Source organism: Podarcis filfolensis (genome assembly GCF_964270895.1).
Source record: "Podarcis filfolensis genome assembly, chromosome: 12".
NCBI lineage: Eukaryota > Metazoa > Chordata > Lepidosauria > Squamata > Lacertidae > Podarcis > Podarcis filfolensis.
The window spans coordinates 40979489-41000329 of NC_139614.1; the positions used below are offsets into that span (position 1 = coordinate 40979489).

A 20841-nucleotide genomic window follows, 5' to 3' on the forward strand; every position below is an offset into this window, starting at 1 on the left:
CATTCCTACCACAGAGCACTCATTCATGCAGATAATGAACAACCTCAGAACAACCTGCCGAGAGAGAGAGGGAGAGAGATTGATCCAATATGGTGGTTCTGTTTTAGAACAGAAACTCTTAAATTACAGAGCTTATAGAAGTAACTAAAAGCATTTATTAACCACTTTCTCTTTCTTAGAATCAGTTTTGGAACTCTAATGGGCCCCACAAATCTTTTCTTTTCTTGAAAGAAAAAGTTAAATGCCTGTAATTTTTTTAAGAAAGGGAAGCTCAAACCACTAGGAACATTATAAAACAACATCTGTGAAAATCTCTTTCTCTCTCTCAAAATCAAGTAATGGCTACAGTTTTTGAAAGCTTCAGAAGGATATTGAAACCAAGATGAAAACAGTCTTTTTATTCTAAATTTCTGTATTTACAGAGAGTGCCATTTTACACAGTGTTGTAAAGTCTCTGCGTAAAAGAGTCATGGTCATTCAATGTTTGTGCTTACATTAGTAGCAAATTTTTAACACTTGAGTATATTAACAAAAAAATAATAACAAGCAGGCATAAAGATATAGCATGTGCTGAATTGTCACATATATTCTTGAACGAAGGTTGAGGCAGAAGTAAAATGGACTGGGTTTTGTCTTTTATAAAAAAAGGCAAACAATACACAAGCAATAACTGATACTTCTTTTTGTTCATTTACGCATGATATGCTGAGCTTTCACATCAGGATTTGCAGGCACTTTAGCAATCCAGTTATGTGTGTGTACACATGTCTCTTTCACAATCAAAGTTCAGAGCATCAAACACAAAACCAGCTGTTGAAAGGAAAATTTCATATACCCAATATACACATTAACAATAACTCTGTTGGAACAATCTTTTTGTTTCCGTTATTTTTTGGACACCAACATCTTTTCATGACAATGCTTACCAATGTCCAGTCCCAATTCTCTTTTATTATCCAATTTATGGTTGATCTTTACCGTGATACTGAGGTGTAAAAATACAGTAACATGGAAGCACAGCGCAAATTGTCCACAAGGCTTTACAAATCGTCAAAAAACAGGTTTTAAAAAAACTATTTTAAATGCAAAAATAGATTTTTTATTTATTTTGTCCTGTATTCCCCCCCCCAAAAAAAATTAAGGACAAATTAAATTATCATGATGTATGGAGTAACTGGGCAATGTTTAATTTATAATTCATTTTGGGGGTTCATTTTTTTGTAATGGAATATAATAATTAAAAATCCCCACCAAAGTTGTTAAACCAAACCAGAGAGATATTTTTCTCTCCACCATTCTACATGCTTCATGAAACAGCAATGTCCCTCCACTATTATTAGGCAACGTTAACTTATAAATACAAGGTTTTCACTGATAATATAACCTATATATGATTAAAGTATAAGACAAATGCAACAAGGTCCCCAGGATATATGAAACATAACATTTTTTGCTTAGGAATGAGGATAAAGCTTTCTGATAGGACTCAAGAGTGAACATGTGAAGTCAAAGAAAAACAGCATTTCAGCAGACAGACATTTAAATATTTATCAACTGTAAAACATCAAGGGCTAAAGATCATGAGTGAACATTCAACCTTACTGCTTACAAGTGATACGTACCCCTTTCCCTTAATCAAAGGTATGGCAATGCATCTTTTAATTAAAAACAAATTAATGATGTATGTTGGAACCGGACCTCACTGAAGCATTGAACACCTGACAGCAAAATGTAGTGAAGCAGACAGTGATAGCACAGAACTGGGCTAGGACACTTGATAACTAAGACACATCACTTGCCTAGAGTATGATTGTCAAATGATGGAAAATCCTTCCATGATATAACACTTGAGACACAATGGCAAAGACATAAGGCCCTCTGATTCTTTGCCTATATTGCTAAAGGCACTGAAGCAAACAAGAATTCCTTAGTACCTCCTTTTTGTAAAAAGAAGAAGAAGTCCCCCCCCGCCCCCCAATACAAGTCTCTTCATATGAAAATGTTCCTTTATTGCATGGGACGTTGACCTTTTTCTTCGACTCAAGAATAAAATGGTCTTCCCTTTTCTGGCGCTTGCAATCTGCTTAGCCTGGCAACCTGAGATGGCGAAGGGGGTACATCATGTCTGAAAGGACCTTTGGGAGTGGCATAATTTGGGTCCTGAACTTTCTTATAGGAGTCATAGTTGCTGGACCCTTCAGAAGATGTCTTTTTTTTCAGCTGCTGCTCTTTCCGCCTCTGCTCTTGACGCAACAGCTCTTGTGTTTCAAGCATCACCCGGGCGTTGAAGCCGTGGCCTCCCATGTAGCCATTCCTGGAGCCCTGATAGCTGGAATACCTCGGGTTGTCTTTTGCACTTTGGAAACCTTCGCCCGGAGGATAGTTCTGCTCCCAAGAATCTTGAGACACAGAGCTTGCATTTTTCCGGCTTTGCCTGAAAATCAGAACAAGGTATTTATTATACTTCATTACACTTATGGGAAACACTTGTTTTATTTCTGGAAAACTTTTCTAGTTCTTTTATGCCTCAGTATGAGGCACTCCGGCAAGTCACTCATTCTCCATAGAATAGAATAACAAACAACTGATCAATACTGAACATTGGCTACTACTACTGAAGAGTAGTTGCTGGAGGAAACGCTATCACTTCCATTCTCTGCTTGTGGGTGGAGGGATTCCTGAAGGTACCATATTTTTTGCTCCATAAGACACACTTTTCCCCTCCTAAAAAGTAAGGGGAAATGTGTGTGCATCTTATGGAGCGAATGCAGGCTATCCCTCATCCTGCTTTGCTGGGAAGGCAGCACAACAAGGGGCGCTGCGCAGCTCTCCCTCTTGCTGTGCTGGCTTCAGAGATAGCTGCACAGCTTGCTCTGGCTTTTCAGGGAGGTGGGAGAAGGGACGGAGGGCAGCCCATCAGTCCCTTCTCCCACCTCCCGGAAAAGCCAGCAAGAGCCGCTCTATCTTTAAAGAGCCCCGCCGAGTGAGCGTGTCTGTGGCTCTTGCTGGCTTTTCTTGTTTTCCTCCTCTAAAAACTAGGTGTGTCTTATAGAGCGAAAAATATGGTAATTCATTGGCCACTGTGGAAAACTAGATGCTGGACTGAATGACCCCATAATCTAATTCAGTAGGCTTCTTCTTTTGCCTTCTACCAACAACCAGTCCATAATTTGCCCTCTGAAGTCTATCAAAGTGGGTATCCTTCAGGAAGGGCATAAGAACACAAGAAGAGACCTACCGGTTCAGACCAAAGTCCTGCTCAGCCCAGCATCCTGTTCTCACAGCAGTCTATGGGAAGTCCATGAGCAGGCACGAGTGCACTATTCCTCTCCCCTTTGTGATCCCCAGCAACTGGCATTTAGAGGTTTATATCTGATATTGGAGGTGCTGTATAGCCATTGTGACTAGTCAGTGCCATTTTTCCACAAAAAGGTGCTGGAATGCACCACGAACATCTCCCTGTATTCTCTTAAAATGGCAATGGCGCCTGCCTGAGAGATGCCAGAACTCAGTTCTGGCGTGTTCCCACAGAAAAAAAGCCCTGTGACTAGTACACCTAACCTTAAAAGGATAGTATTTTCCTCCACGAATCCCACTTTATGCACACTTATGACCAAGGAAGTCCTCTTCCACATAACCATACACAACACATCCAAAGGTGAACTGAGTGTAGTCCAACAGGAATACTGAACCATAATCAATATGACATAGAATTGTATGACATAGAATCACATGCAGAGGCAGTTTGTTGGAGGTTTTGTACAAAAGATAGCACCAAGAAACCCAATGCTGCAGACATACTGTATTTCTTGACATGGGTCACAACCCAGCAGGGCTTAAGCATGTCTGATTGTGTGTTTGAACATGGCCACTCTCTTTCGTAATGGATTTGGCCATAGATTCAAATGCTGAGCATGGCAACAATCCAAATAAAGTTACTTGTGACTTGCTTATAATGATTAGCTGCTGACTAGCTGTTTTTCATTGAAAGGTATAAAATTAAAGAAAATAAATAAATGGATTTAAAGCGGAGTTAGCTGACTTAGCACATTTTATTTCACATCACTTTTATTCATCATTGTGGAGGCACACCCTTTATGTGTTCCATACATGTATTCCAGAATTTCAATTTCTGGCTTCTTACCTAACTATTAATGCTGATTTTCTCACATGTCAATACAATCACCCAGATAAAGCTTTTCTAGTTCTATTAAGACTGCAGTATTGAAACTCCCCTTCCCCTCTCCCAATGCCTAGCTATCAACTCCAAATAGCAGAAGAATCTGCTGGTTTCAGAAGACATTTGCCAGGGAGTGATGCAACATTTCAGGCAATATCACGTTGGAATCCCAGATGATGATGCCAGCTTGGCAGGTGGTAGACTTATCCCCTTGTCTCTTTTGCTTAGAGTAACCAGCTATTCTTCAATTTACATGTGTTCCTTGAGGCACTACACTATAAATATTCACAGTCTGACAGCTAATACTGTAATAGCAATTACAACTTTCAACAATAATTCTGCAATAGACCTGGACATGGGACATTAGTATGCAGGGCTTTACCAACCCTGATTGCCAAAGGTCTGTCTTTTGCCTTACGAAGCCCAGCATGCTCATGCAACTGCAGAGGAAAACTGTTTCCAATATATGTAGTATCAGAACATTCCACTACGTGGTATTTAAGCAAGCTGAGCAGAACTCAGACTGTCTAGTGGAATACATGAAGCTGCCTTGACTATAACAGGCCATTGGCCCGTCACTGTTGAGTTTAAATGGCAGCAGAAATGCTATCTATCTGTACGGTATTGTGCTTGAGATAGTGAAACTTCACCATAAACAGTGCATGCATTAACAACAAAGGGGTTTGTTTTGCGTACAGAAGTGGGGCCAGTCAGAGTGCAGAGAGAGAGAGAGAATGAGTTAATGCACGTGAGCAAGACACAGAGACGATGGAAGTGGGAGATGAAATGGAGACAGACAAAAGTGAGTTAAAGTGCCAGCTTCCTTGGGCTTGAGGTAAGCAAAAGAGTGTTGCCCTGAAACCATCAGCCCTGACCCTCAAGCAAACAGGGCTGACTTCATAGGGGGCATGCAGCTCCACTTGGTTCTGCCAATGTATGCACATGGACAGCCTCTTTTCTTCTGCCTACCTCTCAGATGAGGGCAGGGAAAGTGGAGAAGTTAAAGAGAGTACAGTGGTGCCTCGCAAGACGAAATTAATTCGTTCCGCAAGTTTTTTCTTCTTGCGAGTTTTTTGTCTTGCGAAGCACGGTTTCCCATAGGAATGCATTGAAAATCAATTAATGCGTTCCTATGGAGACCGCTTGCCAGGCTGGCGGTGCGGAGAAGGGCTTTTCTCCCCACCGCAAGCCTTCAGGACAGGTACGGGAACAGAGGGGAAGGCACGCAGCGCTTCTCCTCTGTTCCCGGGGCTTGCGGTGGGAGAAGGGTTTTTCCTCCCCACCGCCAACATTCAGAACAGCATTCTGAATGTTGGCAGTGGGAAGGAAAACCTTCCTCCCACCGCAAGTCTTCAGGACAGCCATCCGAAGGCTGGCGCGGGGAGAAGGTCTCTCCGCCCCACCGCCAGCCTTCGGAGCAGCCTTCCGAAGGCTGGCGGCGGGAGGAGGTCTCTCCGCCCCACCGCCAGCCTTCGGAGGAGCCTTCCGAAGACTGGCGGCGGGAGGAGGTCTCTCCGCCCCACCGCCAGCCTTCGGAGGAGGTCCGAGGACAGTGGGGAAGACGCGCTGCACTTCCCCGCTGTCCTGGAGATTTCCCTATGGGCTTTCGTCTTGCGAAGCGCATCGAAAAACGGAAAACCCTTTCGTCTAGCGGGTTTTTCGTCTTGCGAGGCGTTCGTCTTGCGGGGCACCACTGTATACCAGTCCCCAGTCCGTCAACATATAGAGCTGGACAAGCCTCCAGAGAGAACAAGCAGAGAGTAGTTCAGAGTGAGATTGCACCAGTTCCTCCCCTTCTCACTCTAGATCAGGGGTAGTCTACTTTTTTATACCAACAGCCCACTAATGCATCTTTCTTGATGGTAAAATTTCCTTACCGCCCACCAGTGCTCTATGGAAGGAGGATTCAGCTTGTGCCGTAGAACCCCCTACTGCCTACCTAGAATCCTGAAACACCCACTAGTTGACAACCCCTGCTCTAGATAGTTCCTTGTTTATCGGATTCCCCTTTGCTCTCTCACCAATTAGGCAAAAGAACATAAAAAGAAACTGCTAGATCAGGCCAATGGTCCATCCAGTCCAGCATCCTGTTCACACGGTGGACAACCAGATGCCTGTGAGAAACCAAAAAGCAGGACCTGAGTTCAACAGCACTCCCCTCTCCTGTGGTTCCAAGCAACAGACATTCAAAGGCATATTGTCTCTGACAACAGAGGCAAAATACAGGCATCCTGGTTAGTAGTCACTGAGAGCCTTATCCTGCATGAATTTGTCAAATCCTGCTTTAAAGACACTCAAGTTGGTGGCCATCACTACTTCTTGTGTGAGTGAACTTCTAATGCTTCTGTGTTGTCACCCAACATTTAGTGATTTATTTAAAACATTTCTATCTCACCAGTCTGTCCATCAGGAACGCTGAAGGCAACTTACTAAGAGCAGCAATATATCAAAGAAGTTAATAAAACAGAAAATAACCACCAAATAATAGAGGATTTCAACACAAAAAGAAATCAAAACAGAGTCCATTGGACTCAGGATTCCTGAGAGCTACATTTCCCAGGGACTCTTCTTCCAGGGATACTGAGTTTTCCTATTACTGACACAACAGAAGGAAAGAAATATTGACGCTCTGCTACCAGGTAGATCTGGGACCTTGGATAATGCCAAGGAGAATTACAGGTAATTTATTATGCTTTGTCCTGTGGAAGATAACTCAAACCTTATAATATCACTGGTAGTTATGCAACATGGACAGGCAGCTTTGTGAAATTGCCATTTTACTTCCCTTTCCATCCACACAAAAAGAAAGGCCATATTGTCAACACAAGTATGTATAGCACAATGAGATTTATGAGTGAATATGGTGTGAATCATTCACTCTTTTATTTAAGTTCACATAAGCTTTCTAAAGCATCCAAAAAACCTTTTTAACAGCAGGTTCCAACTTCGAGAAAATGTTACTTTTAAAAAGCTTCACATTGAAAATGACAATAGATTAAGCTGATTCACACCATATTCACTCTGCCTGTTAGCAATAAGGCAAGCAAGATTGGTTGGACTCTTTTAACACCACTTTTATGAGAAGATATCAGAGAAATGTATGAATTCTGGAAACAATTTATATTTATAACTGCATAAATGTAGATTATCCATGAAGCGAGGAAACAAAGACTGAAGTACTTATTAATTTGTTTGTGCACAGATGTTTTGTAGCACAGACCTTGAACAAACAGTTTTCCTTGAACTGAGAATATATTTTGCGGCTCTGCAGAAGGTTATTCCACAGTCCCCTGTAATTCATAAATGAAATAATAATGCACTACATGTTTCTTCCGACAAAAAAATTACAGTTTATCATAGACATAATTTGGGGAACTGCAAAAATGCAGTCATGCAGTAGTGATCTTCCCTTAATTGAGAAGGCAAGGAAAGCTCTGCTAGATCAGTCTAAAAGTTGATCTGGTACAGCATTTAGTCCCACAGTGGAACCAGTTCAACCAGTTGCCCCAGGACACCCACAAGCAGGGCAAAGAAGGCAATAATATCTGGCTGAGCACTCAAAGACTTATAAAATGCCACCTTTTTGACTATAGATAAGGAATATGCAGACAAAGCCCTTGAATAAACTACTCATTGACTTACGCAAGCATTCCTCAAACTGGTGCCCTTTAGATATTTAGGACTACGACTCCCATCGGCACGGCTGACTGGAGCTGATGATAGTTTCAGTCTAAAACATCAGGAGCGCACTGGGCTCCTATGGTTTCCTTCCCCCATTCAAACCCAGTTCTTACCAATCTCATCCAATCCTCCAATACATCAGTTCAATGAAGAAGAAGAAGAAAACACAAAATCACAGAATCAGCCTTTGGCTTTGATGAGAGTTGTTCTTGTTAGATCAAAATCAAATGAAAAACTCTCCCACTTGTTCTCCCCATCACTCTCAAGGACACCTGATCTTTTCTAAACCAATCTTCCATTCTGCCGCAATATACTTTATTTTCCCAAGACTCTCAAATTTACTTTAAACATGACTCAAACAATCTCTGTCCCAAACCAGCCTCGATCATTCAGCAAATGTCTGAATGTGTTAGGTGCAGCGCTTGGGTAGTCATGAACAACCCCTTTGGAATACATCTCCCTCCTAGACTCAAGACTGCCTGTGAGCACTTTTTGCTTATAAACTGAAGTATGTGTATAGACAGCACTTAAATATTAGAACCAATTAAATGTGTCAGAAAATTGGAAGTATCCCAATCTGATATAGCTTTTCATGGTAATCTCTCTATTCACTCAATTAATTCTTTTATGACATACATCCACATTATACATCCAAGATTCGCTTTGTTACAAGCTATACAAGAAAGACTTCCCATTACCGCTACTTCCTCCTGTCAAGTTCATATTTATTTTCATTACATGAAACTATAATGCAGAAGAACCCCTAAATCTCTAAAATTTTGGAACCCAGTTTTATGGGCTACAGCAGGGCTGTCAACTCTCATCATTGCTGGCCGTGCTGGCTGGGGCTGCTTCCCCCCCCCCCCTCTCCACAGCAGCTAGCCAAGAAGTTTGAATGGCCGGAAGCATCTGCCAAATACAGGCTAATCTCTTTCCAACCCACACCTGGGCAGCAGGAGGAAGGTGTACTTTAGAAACCCATTTGCAGAAATCTAAAATTAATTTTTCCTGGCTGGCACCATTTTAAAACACTTTACGGCCCAATAGCTACTAGGAAGACAACATTTGTAAACTTTGTTTTTTATTTTCATTTATTAAGATCAGATTTGGCAAAAAAAGTAGCTCAAAAACTGCTCAAATTTAAGGGCACCTCTCTCCAAGGAGCCTCACTGAGGTTGCAATTTGTGACATTCATGCCAATTCGCCTCTTACCTGGTGTACAGTTACAAATAACTATGTATGGTCTGTTCTACACAGAATGGGTCATATAACCCTTCCTTATACTACTACTCCTTTCCTGGAAGTCCTCCCCCCCCCTTATTTTGCTATTTTTGATATACAGTGGTACCTCAGTTTTCGAACCTAATCCGTTCCGGAAGAGAGTTCAAGTTCTGAAATGTTCGAAAACCAAAAACTCAATACAGAAGCCTCAATACGGAAAACTCAGTACAAAAGCTACATTGCATGTTCGACTTCCAAAGTGTGTTTGAAAACCGAAGCTTTTACTTCTGGGTTTACGGCGTTTGAAAACTGAAATGTTTGTCAACGGAGACATTTGAAAACCAAGGTACCACTGTACTAGGATGGGGGATACTCGAGGGTACTCAGTATTGGAACAAAAGCACTGCTAGGATGGTACTAGGAAATACTACCAAATTCTCCTCTGCTTCCCTTACCGCAGCAAAATACTCTGAGTCAGTACTCAGTACTGAGTCAGTAGATTGAAGCAACAGATTTTTCTTCTTCTCCATGCTTCCCTTGCCTCTTTCAAAATGGCCTCTCTCTCTTCTCAAAACTTTGTCCAGCAAAGTGTGTTCTCCTTCATGGAGAGCACGTGTTGCGGTGGGGTCTAACAAGATGTGAGGGCATGGTACCCAGCTCCATCTTTCTCCCCAAAATGTTTTCCCTTTCTGACTTTCGCAGGTGTGCGAATGTCAGTCTGTCCCCAGGCAGGGTCAGATAGTCACAACCAATGCCTAAGCAACCACTCACACTTTTTGTATTTTAATAAAGTTGTGGCCAAAATTATGCCAAAAACCTTAAAGAAAAATTCTGTGTGAATTGTGTTTTATTGGAATGGCTTGGGGACCTTGACACACAAATACATTTCTCTCTTGCACGCTCACAAACCACTTCTAATGTCTTCACTGAATTCACCACACCCTGCTTTTCTTTCTATCTCCCCCTGCTTCCATTAAGAAAGTCACATCACTCACACTGTTGGCTCCAGTACTGAAGTATTTGCCTTTTTTCTTACTAATCACCCCCAAACTCCCCTCATTTGTGAAAATAACATACTTGTGTCCCTCTTCCTTCGTTTCCTTATCTTTTCCACACACACCTCTGTAGCCCTTAACTCTTATGTTTTGTAATAATTTTCTCTTCATTGCTGTGGGCAGACAGCCCCTCTTTCTCCTCACCTATTTTCTGCATCCTAGCTATGCATTTCTACACATGGTTTTAGAACTGACAACTTGTGGATTAGTTTTAACTCCTTTATTAGTTCTAAACTTCCCCCAGTGGCCCATTCTGAGTGTGTTGCTTATGAAAGTCTGTGCCAACTGATTCTGTTAACCAGTGCTTTTTTTCTGGGGGGACGCATACCCTAAACATTTTGTAAATATAAGTTTGGCCTCACTGAGGGGCAATATTTCAATATGAGTAGGAAAATGAGAGTACCCCTAAACACGTTGTTTTTAAAGGCAAAAAACACTGCTGTTAACATATTATGGGATGTATGCTAATTCTCTTTGAATACAATAAAATTTCTTGAGATTTATCTTTGTTGCCCTGAGCTGCGTACATACCATATATTTAAAGCATTCAACTTCCTCTAAAGCACCTGCAGTTTGCTATAGGTACTTGGGAACGTAGCTCTGTGAGAGCTAAATGACACTTCCTGGGATTCTATGGGAGAACTGCAAGCTGCGCCATTCATAACAGAGGGTTCCTCTTAATAAAGAAGACACAACACTTTGAATAAACTGGCTCCAGGCATGAATTTGCCAGATCACCTTAGACATTTGCCGTACCTGGGTAATGAACTGTATTGCCGCTGAGCTTGCTGGAAACTCTCCCTTTCTTCTTGACGCTGCTTCTGCATCTGAACCTCGACCGATACAGAATGCCTGCCACTCTGCGAGTATGACTTTGAACTTGGCTAGGATAGGAAAAACATAAAGTTCACATGGTGAGTTTTTTAAAACAACAGCAACAATAGCATTCAGAATGATAAATAATGCTATTTTTCTGCAAAGACACAATTTTTAAAATGCTTTCATTATCAACCAAAATGAACTGTTTAAACCATTATTATGAATGTATTAATTTGTGAATCACCTTCAACATGTATGCTCCAAGACAATTTACAGACATACCCTTAAAAAATATCACAAAAATGTATTTGAGAGAGAGACATGGCAGAAAAACTCCAGTAGAAGACATATTTTCAAGAGACCCCCCCCCCCCGCTGCCCTTATTATAAATGCTTTAGGTTCTTAAACTTGATAGATAAAATTTGGACTATCTGCAGGATTCCAGAAGTATGGAAAGGTTCTACCTATTTTAGGACAAGGTTATCATACAAATACTTATATGAACAGAGTCAAAGTGGCTGCATATGTAGATCAGTCACTGGACACAGCTATGAGGGACTAAGTTGTTTTTGGCGCTGCTCAAATCAAGTGGCTGGCATATTTTATAGTCTTAGCTTTGAAGTCTGAGGAAACATAATGCAGCCATCTTGGTGAAGCTAAGCAGATTTGGGTCTGGTAAATGTATAAACTGAAGACCTGGGAACCTTGGTCTTGAGTTCCATGTTGGAAGAAAGGAGAAGGGTATTAGTGTACCAGAATGAATAAATGATAAAACACCATCCATGTAGAGTTTGGCTGACTCCAATGTTCTTTTTTAGCCACTAGAAGGAACTATGCCTAAGTAGGGGTTGGTTTCACATGCCTGCATGTGTGTTTCATTATCAGTTCATACTGGCAACCAAAATTCTTATTAGTGTGTCTTCCCTTTCCAATCCAAAGAAAGTAAGATGGTTTCTCCCATATGAAGTGGCCCTGGCACTGTAGGCCTTCTTTTGAGGGTGTTCTAGTTCCAACCCCCCTCAATGTAGGAATCACAGCTAAAGCATTTTATTCAAAGACAAGTTAAACATGGGGAGAGGATAGCACAGCCCTGCAAAGTCAGTCAGTCTGCCTCAATCGGAGGTAACCTGAGAATGCTCCATCTGTGAACACATATAGACCATGAGCTCTTCAGGAGGACATTTTTGGGGGCAAAATGAGCTATAAGCATTCCAGCTGAACACACTTCAGATCAACAAATACTGCAGGGGCAGGGACAACATGGGGATAATGTTGTGTGCATAGCACCATCATTTATATGTTTTTAATGTTAGCTTTATATTTGACAATTACTGTTTCAGCTTTTTCTGTTTTAAAAAAATCTGTTCCATGTTACATATACTTTTAAACAACTTTAAGGGTGCTTACGGTATCTGCACTTAATGCACTTAGATTGGAAAATACGTTTCACAGCTGACAAATGGAAATTCCTAGACAACTGCCCCCTCCAAATATTTAACACACTGCTACTTTGTAAATGGCCTGACAATGCATTTTAAGAAAATCACTTCACATCAGCTTCATCTCGCATCTGCACACAATTTTTAATCTTGGCAACAATATACGACATACGAGAGATGGAAAATACCCCCACCCCCTCAATGTGGAAAAATATATTTCCATGCATTGGGACACAAACTGTGTGCTCAGAGTGTAACTCTGAAACTAGTTAACACCTGTACAAACAGGGCAGCACAAGACAAAGTATAATTATCATAATTCTTTAAAGCTATCAAACAAAGCTGCCTGCGTCTTAACTGTGCAAATTACAAAGAACTCCAGCCTTGTCTGTGAGGAGATGCATGACAAGTGCTGACCTTGTAAATCAAATAGCGGTCAGGGCTGCCGTAGCGCACAAGGCTGTATTATACAAATAAATATATGTTTGTGTCTTCCACAATGACCCTTAAGTGAAATGATCATTATGGCTTTGAAGATTTGTTAAGGAAAGTACAAGAGAAAAGGAAGCTGAAGAAGAAGGCTGGCATGCACAACATGACAATATGAGATCCTTATTGTGGTTCTTCTTGAAGATTTCAGTAGAAGGCACATGTAGAATATTAGAACAGTTGCAATCAAATGCAAATGTTATGCATGCACAAGAATATTCAGGAGTTTTGGAAGGTAGTTGAAGAAATTAGAGGTAAAACTTCTTATTTACTGACTAAAGATGAAACATCAAGAAATAGTGTGATGTGTACTATGGTAAAAGGGGGGGGGTAGCCAGTCACTGTAAGAGGCTGGATGGAAATTATCTGGATGGCATCTTATGAAATAGTCTCTAGTTCACAAAATCATATGGCACAATGAGTATGTTAGCCTTCTGTAATATAATAATGATTTTTTACAGTATATATTTATATACTGCCTCATATATCATAATGTATTTCATATTTAGTAGATCCAAAATCATTAGTTCATTGGGCATATTTTGGTTTCAATGAACAACAAATGTCTTTCTTTCTCTTTCTCTTTCTTTTTTTCAGATCAAGTTCTCTTCTATAGTTGGTTGTCGCTGATGATTTTTATTAGGTTTGCAACGCTATGCAATATTTTGGTTAATGTGACAGACTAACAAGGATTTCATCAACAAGACATGTTAAGATAATTAGGAAAAATAAGAAAATTGTTATGATAATAATTTATTGGGAGTTATGATGTAAAATCAGTTTATAACTTGTTGAAAAGGGTTACATAGCCAAAATATATTTCTAGAGATGTCATTTTGAAGGTTTAGAACTGATGCAATTGCTACATAAAGTAGAATAATGAATTAATGATGCCCCCACCTGTTGTTTCATTAATTCATCAATAATGATTATTAATTGTATAAAATAGAATGTTGGGTATAACTTGGGGTTGTATATGTCTTTCAAAACATTATTGTAAGTCTGACATGGAGGATAAGTCTATAAGAAAGCATCTATTCTTTTTTTTTTTCAAACAAACAATGAAAGAATATGTACCATCAATATTGCATACCATTAGGTTAGCATACAATAATGCTTACTTTCCCTATTAAGGTAAGTATATTATGTCACCATCACACAGAACCAGTACAAACCAATCCTAGGTAGCAGAATATAAATCAAGGGCTGGAATGAAAACCCAGCAGGAGTAGAACTCAGCTGTTGAATTTTGGACTGGAATTCTACTTCTCTATCACTTATTTATTATATATTTGTGATCTAGAATTGACACGAATAAACTACAAATGAGCTAAATCCAAAATATTCTAGTTTGGTTAAAAAGTTTTCAGGCTGCTCAAAGATGGAAGACCCTTCAATTAAATAAGGCCAGTTTTCTGTTTAATCAACTTATTGCGTTTATGCTCCCTCTTTCCTTGAAGGACTTCAAGGCAGTGTACATTCCCCCACATTTTATTCTCAGAACAGCCCTATGAGGTAAATGAGGCTGAAAGATAGTGACAGGTTCAAGGTTACTCCTCATCTTAGAAATTGCTATTGCTAAGATCAATCAGGACTGGCTACCATCTGGAAAGAAGTTTCTCAACTTCAAACTTGTGGTTTAATTAAAAGATGCTAATAGATTTTATTTATTTATTTATTTATTACTCATTTCCCATGGCTTTGCGGACAATTATAATATATAATTGTTCACCTGGTCAAGCAAATAACATTGCCTGGCTTAGCCATTCAAATTAAGCAAAATGAAGTCAAGGAGAGTGAGGTCAAAGAAAAAGAAGGAAAATGGTGCCAAGGAGCAGCCGCAGCAAGAATAGAGAAACACTGGACAGCACTGAAGGATTGCTGGAAACGGATGGTGCTTTTTTGGACATTTTAGCATATTATGAACTAGATGAGTAGTTTCAGCACAACCTTTCCTTGAACTTCTGTCATGCCAAAATCAATACCTCAAACCCAGGGATGGGGAAACTGTGGCCCTCTTAAGTATTGCTGGACTACAACTTCCACCATCCCTGACCACGGGCCATGTAGGTGGGGCTGATGGGAATCCATGCTTGCATTTTTGTTGATATTTTGGGAAGCATCCTTTTTAAAGCTATCATTTGATTCTGCTGCTGCTTAAGGAGCTGACAGCAAGTGCTGCTTTGTCCCCTGCTGCTGTTTTTACCTTGATCATTGGTGCTTCGTTGGCTGGGTTATTGCAGTATGTATATTTGCATTTCTGTTTGTAATTGCCTCTGAGCAACTCTTTGGGCAGAAGGCAAACACTGGGTATTTCTTTTTAAAGAAATAAGCTGGCAAGTAAACCCCACCCAGGATGCAGATATGGAAGACCCTTCTCATGCAGGAGTGAACATTTGAGCCCTACAGAGCCCTGGCTTGGCATGATGTGGAATGGAATATGTCTGAGAAAAGATAAATTGTCACCCTAGGCTCACTGGTCTGAGTCATGTCCTCATCATTAACTCTTCTGCTCCACTCTCTTCAGGAAGTGTCATTTTAAAGTTTTGAATAAGAGTGTCTGTATACATGAAAGTTACGGGACTGACTGCTTTGAGGACAGAAGTTCATTAATTATTGGCAGAGCAGATATACAAGCCCAGGAAGAAATGCCAGAACCCCACAGCACATCAGTAAAGGTTTTGCCAACAGAATCGTTGTAGAATAATTTGAAATGGACACCAGCCCACTGTGATCCAAGAAAAGACATATGGACACAACCATCCACCAGGAACTGGAAACTGTGATTCAGGCAGAAGTCATTTTTATATGTCAGACATATGCAGCAAACCCAATTTCCTTCTGTTTTCACACATACACTTATCTCTCTCTGCTTCTCGAATCCCAGTTCTTTAATACATATCTGTTATTCATCAAGCTCTGTGGATGGGAAATTACCTTCTTTGTTCAAATCAGGAGGAAAAAGCTCACTGTATCATCATGGATTTGAGGGACTTTTATGGATGTAAACCTTTATTTATGTTCATCCAAGCCTTTTCTCTTCCGTGTCCCCCAACTCCTCCCTTTCACTTGGTGCCACAAACCTGTTCCCTCAGGCTAATTCAAAACTTTTTAACACTTGCACAGCTGTGTTTTTCCACAGTCATACTTGTAGCCAAGAACGCTGAGATAAAAAAGAGAAAGCATTCAAAGAATACGGTTGAAGTTTCCTCACAGTAAACCACTGGTGTGTGTGCGTTTTACCATTGTTTAGTATTCACTGCATCTGGATGCATTTTGGGAAAAGCACCTCTATAATTTTAAGTTAATACCCTGAAGTTGCATATGCTGTTTGAGAGATGGGTTTATTGTTCCTCAATGCTAAAACTATATTGTATACTCTCAGAATGGATGAGATCATAGTTTCATCCCTTCCCAGCACAGTGATCTTACCCAGATTGGAATACACAAGAGGGAGAAAATAATTCAAAGGTACAATGGACCTATTTCTCCAGAATTTGAGCATCTAAATGAATGTGTCTGTATAAAAGACACATGCACAAGGAAAGAGTAAAGGGGGGTGTTAGAGAGAGGGGGGCAGCTTAAATAAAGGAGCAGACCATCAGCCAAGGGAACAATACGGCTCAGGATTAAAATTAATACATTTAACAGAATTACTGTCACTTTAAGCTCATTTACATGATCAGCCCAATGGGGAAGAGGCCCTCATTGTTGGTGAGGGGAAAGAGGAAAAAAAGAAAGGTCAGCATTCTGACCCACAATTTAGGAAATTATTCCATTCCTGAGGTAATCAGCCTGTCATCTAAATAATTTCCCACTCATTCATTGCTGGAAAGTATAATGCACGCCAAGGTTGCCTGTTTAAAGTTGCTATGGTGTTTGGATAGAGAACATTTTGGCCCATGACCCTCAGTAGTTAAGTTCTCCTCCTGAGCGCACAGTTTTCTCAGACAGTGTCCCCCAAGATCCCTTAACCGGTCAAATTCTGAGATGAAGCAGAAGAAGCCTCCACATAATGCCTGCCCCTTTTCGGGAACCTTCTACATGCAAATAAAAATAGGTTCCTGAGTTATCTTTACAAGGAAATAAAACAAGCATTTTATTTAATTAGTTCCAGGGAGAACCAAGCATATTTTATAACAGAGCTTTAAAAGGAAGCCCATATATTTTAAACACAGTAAAATATATAGAGTATTTTACATAGAGTTGCAGAAGTAGCTGATTTAAGGGCTACGTCTGTTGTCATTAGTTATGCTGGGATTTAAAATAAACGCTTTTAAGGAGACAAAAGTCAACTTGAATAAAAGTTGTATATGTTCTCCAGGTTAACAAATATGATATACATATTTACAAAATATGAGGTTTCTATTTATGACATAGCTCTTTTCTTTATGGCTACAAATACAAGGCATATCTCTCTGTATTTCTAAGGTAGCCTGGTAATGACATGGATGTTAAATCTTTTTAAAAATCTGCACAGAATTGTACTGCATACTTAAGAGGCTTTCATGGTCTATTTAGGACAATTTGGGTTTGTAGGGAACCTTTGGCCTTCCAGAAGTTGCTGAACTGCAAGTCTAGTCATCCCTCACTATTGGCCATGCTTGCTGAGGCTCATGGGGGTTGTAGTTCAACAACATCTTGAGAGCCAAAGGTTTCCCACATTGGAATTATACCATCGCCACATTGCAGTGAGACTCTTGTGTGTGTGCATGGCTGCAAAAGGAATGTCTACTATCAAAAGAATCTAATCATACACTTAGGTTATCAGCATCCTGCTTCAAGTGTCTTTTGCAACTCAGCACGGCCAGCCAAGACATTTTGTTGCCAGAGACAAAGGGCCAGGTTATGCCCCTCCTTAGTCCATGTTTTCCTACTGCACCCAACTGGACTGGCAACTAAATCTTAATTCAACAATGGTGGCAGGATAGTGTCCTCCAGTTCACCTGAGACAGCAGGACAGTTACAGGGTGCAGGGCAACCTAGTTGGCCTAAAGGGCTCTGTCCTCCAACAGAAGTGAACAGCTTGTGGGGGGAGTGGAGTTCAGAAGGAATAGCCAGGAGGCTGCCAGTGTTCCCTCACTGCATCTGCCATGTGAGGCAGCTGCCTCAGTGTATCTAATGATAGAGCCAACTCACAGGCTCAGGTAGTGACCACGAGAACTACTGACTTTTCAGTGGTGCCCCCACAATGGCAGAAATCCCTGTCCGGGAACATCTGTCAGAGACCTCCCTCTCTCCAGGTTTTCAGAAGCCTGATCAAAACATTCCTATTACATAAATCCTTCGATAGTTTAATTACTGATAGTGTTTATATGACATTTACATCCTCTCTCTTAATGGCTTATTGATTGCGATTGGTGGTTTTAATTGCAACATTATTAAACTGGATTTTTTAAATGATTTAATGGAGCTGTGTTTTGTTATGTAAGCTTCCTTGGGGACCCTTTTGTATTAAAAAGAACAATACTGGTGATTAAAAAAAAAGGCTTGCTATCTCTGTGTCAATGGGGGATTGGGAAAACTATGCGTTTCTGGACATCTCTTCCTGTCTTGGCAAAATCTTGTTGCTGGTTCTATCTTTAATGCACTTTTTAAAAGCACTCTTCAAGTGCAGTCCAACATAAATGCCTTAAATCCCTCCATATTTTATCTGAAACTGCACAGCTTACACAAGCAAAGAATCATGTTCTTGAAAGTACACAAATACACAACCCCCTTACAGGCATTAAGTGCAAGACAGATAAGCTAGTCTGCATTGATGTGACCCAGCTATGCCTTGTCACAGGGCAAACAATACCCTTTACACAATTGACAGATGGCAGAGCACAATACAAAATGAAATTAGGAATGTTGGGCCACAGATGGAGAAGGAAAGGGTCAGGAGTTTAAAGGTCACCAAGGACCTTGAATCGAAGTTGCATCAGGGATTAAGAATAACAACTGACACAAGACAGGGGACACGTTGTAGCTTAGTTGTAGAGCACCTGCTCTGAATGCAGAAGGACCCCAGGTTCATTCCTAGGCATCTCCAGGTAGGGCTAGAAGAATGATCTGTCTAAAACTCTGGAAAGCCACTGCTGGTCAGTGTGGTAAACAATAGCAAGCTACATGGACCAATGGTACAAGCTGGTATAAGGAAGCTTCCTATATTCCTAAGGACTTTGTGCAGCGCTGTATATAGTGACTGAAAATGAGCACTTACCCATGGTTGTTCAAAACTGTAGGTCCGCCTCCGATCTTCCACATCTTCATCTTGCTTTGCCTGTTGAAATTCTTGCCTTAGGCGTTGTATCCGATCATGATTGCTGGGAGTTGATCTGTTACTAAGAAAGGAAGGGAGAAAAGAGATTAATACCAGGGGAAAAGCAAGACCATTTTTCTTTTTCAGATACAAAACAGCTTGATTGAGTCATATGATAATGAGCTGACAGAATGCTTACAGTCAAATTTCAAAGCCATATTCCTAAAACAGAATTATATGCAAAATTCCGGTGATTCTTGTAGCTCAAGGCAAATCTGAGAAGGCTAAAGAAAGCACTTTCAGTGACAGAGATGACCAGAACGAAACTGGAAAGAGTGGTGGATTCTTTTTTGGAAAGATGGGCTTAAGACATTGGAATAATTACTGCAACGATCCAAAATTAACATTTATCTCTCTGTTAAGTGCTTATTTCTTTACCATATTTTTAGACTGCCTGTCAGCTAAAGATTCTCCATATTAAAATGCAGAACAACAAATATGGTAGTTACATATCTATCTATCTATCATCTATCTATCTATCTATCTATCTATCCATCTATGCCCCTCCCCATCCTCTTATTAAACACATGGGGAAGAAATGAGCCACCTTCAGATCAGCTTAAACCCATCCTTCCAAGACAGAGAGTTTTATCATGAGTGATAAAGTAAACTCTCACGTCTTTGTTGTGGGCTTCACATAGCCATCTGGTTTGCCACTGTGGGGAACAAGATTCTGGCCTAGACAGGCCAGACATAGCCATAGAGGGGTCCTCCAGACATTGGTGGGTGGCCAGTGGTCAGGGATGGTGGGAGTTTGAGGCACTAAGGAGGCTACTTCTTTCATTGTTTCTTATATAACAGCTGCTATGTATAGTGAAGGAAAACGGACACTTGATTGATTCTGTGAACTGGTCCTCGCCCAAAACAAACAGGCACATCCTCTATTGTGTTATCAAGAGGATTTAAAAGACATGACTTAGGTTTAAAAGAAGAGCACAAATAAATATTTCTATCAGGTCCTGTACTATTGAAACAACATGACAGATAATTGTTCACTCACTTCAGCTACTCTGCTGCTGTCAGAGCCTCAGTCCCACAGGGCTCCTCGCTATTTGGAGGCGGCGCTATTGGATTATTTCCCCCAGTCAATAGGATCCTGTCACCCTTTAGGTCTGTTTCTGACAAGTCCTTTGAACTGATTAGCTTGATAGCATTAAAAGGTTAATGGACATGTGGTACATTTCACCATGTGGAAACAAACCAGGGCATCAACAGAGATGAAGGCTGCACATGTCCTTGGGAGGAAAACCCACTGAAGTCAGTGAAATTACTTTAGTTTAAATATGCACAGAAGTCAGCTGTTTAAGGTCTGCACTATCACCATTAGGTTATGTAAACTTTACTCAACAGATGCTACAGTTATGCATCTGTTGTTATGCAAAAATCAAGGTTTTCCATGATAAATACTGCAAAGAAGCCACAAGGCTCACTCCAGATTGCTAAGAATCTCCAGGCAAAGACCATTAGTAGGAGCACTCAGTTCTACTAACTCTGATCTCCAAGCTTGCAAAGGCATTTAAAGCCACAAGGCTCTCTCTTTCTGTAGTTAAATTTCCTCACTTTGGAATTTTATTACTTTATAGGTCCTGTAGTAATTCCACACATACCCAGCAGAAGAGGGGTTGAGAATTTTTCTAGTGCCTGAGCATTAAC

At 40.6% G+C, this 20841-nt stretch overlaps 1 protein-coding gene across 8 annotated transcripts in view; it reads right to left on the reverse strand.

Annotated features, from left to right (window-relative positions):
• Nucleotides 1-383: 383 nt before the first annotated feature.
• The window catches only part of PARD3 (par-3 family cell polarity regulator), a 560882-nt gene continuing 540424 nt past the window's right edge, over nt 384-20841 (reverse strand). For all 8 annotated transcript variants that reach the window (XM_083579257.1, XM_083579256.1, XM_083579253.1 and 5 more), the window contains 3 exons: nt 19090-19210; nt 10894-11021; nt 384-2434 (listed from right to left, as the gene is read on the reverse strand). In XM_083579257.1, the coding sequence (XP_083435383.1) occupies nt 2041-2434; nt 10894-11021; nt 19090-19210 (643 nt within the window). In that variant the 3' untranslated portion in view covers nt 384-2040. The remainder of the gene's footprint in view (nt 2435-10893; nt 11022-19089; nt 19211-20841) is intronic.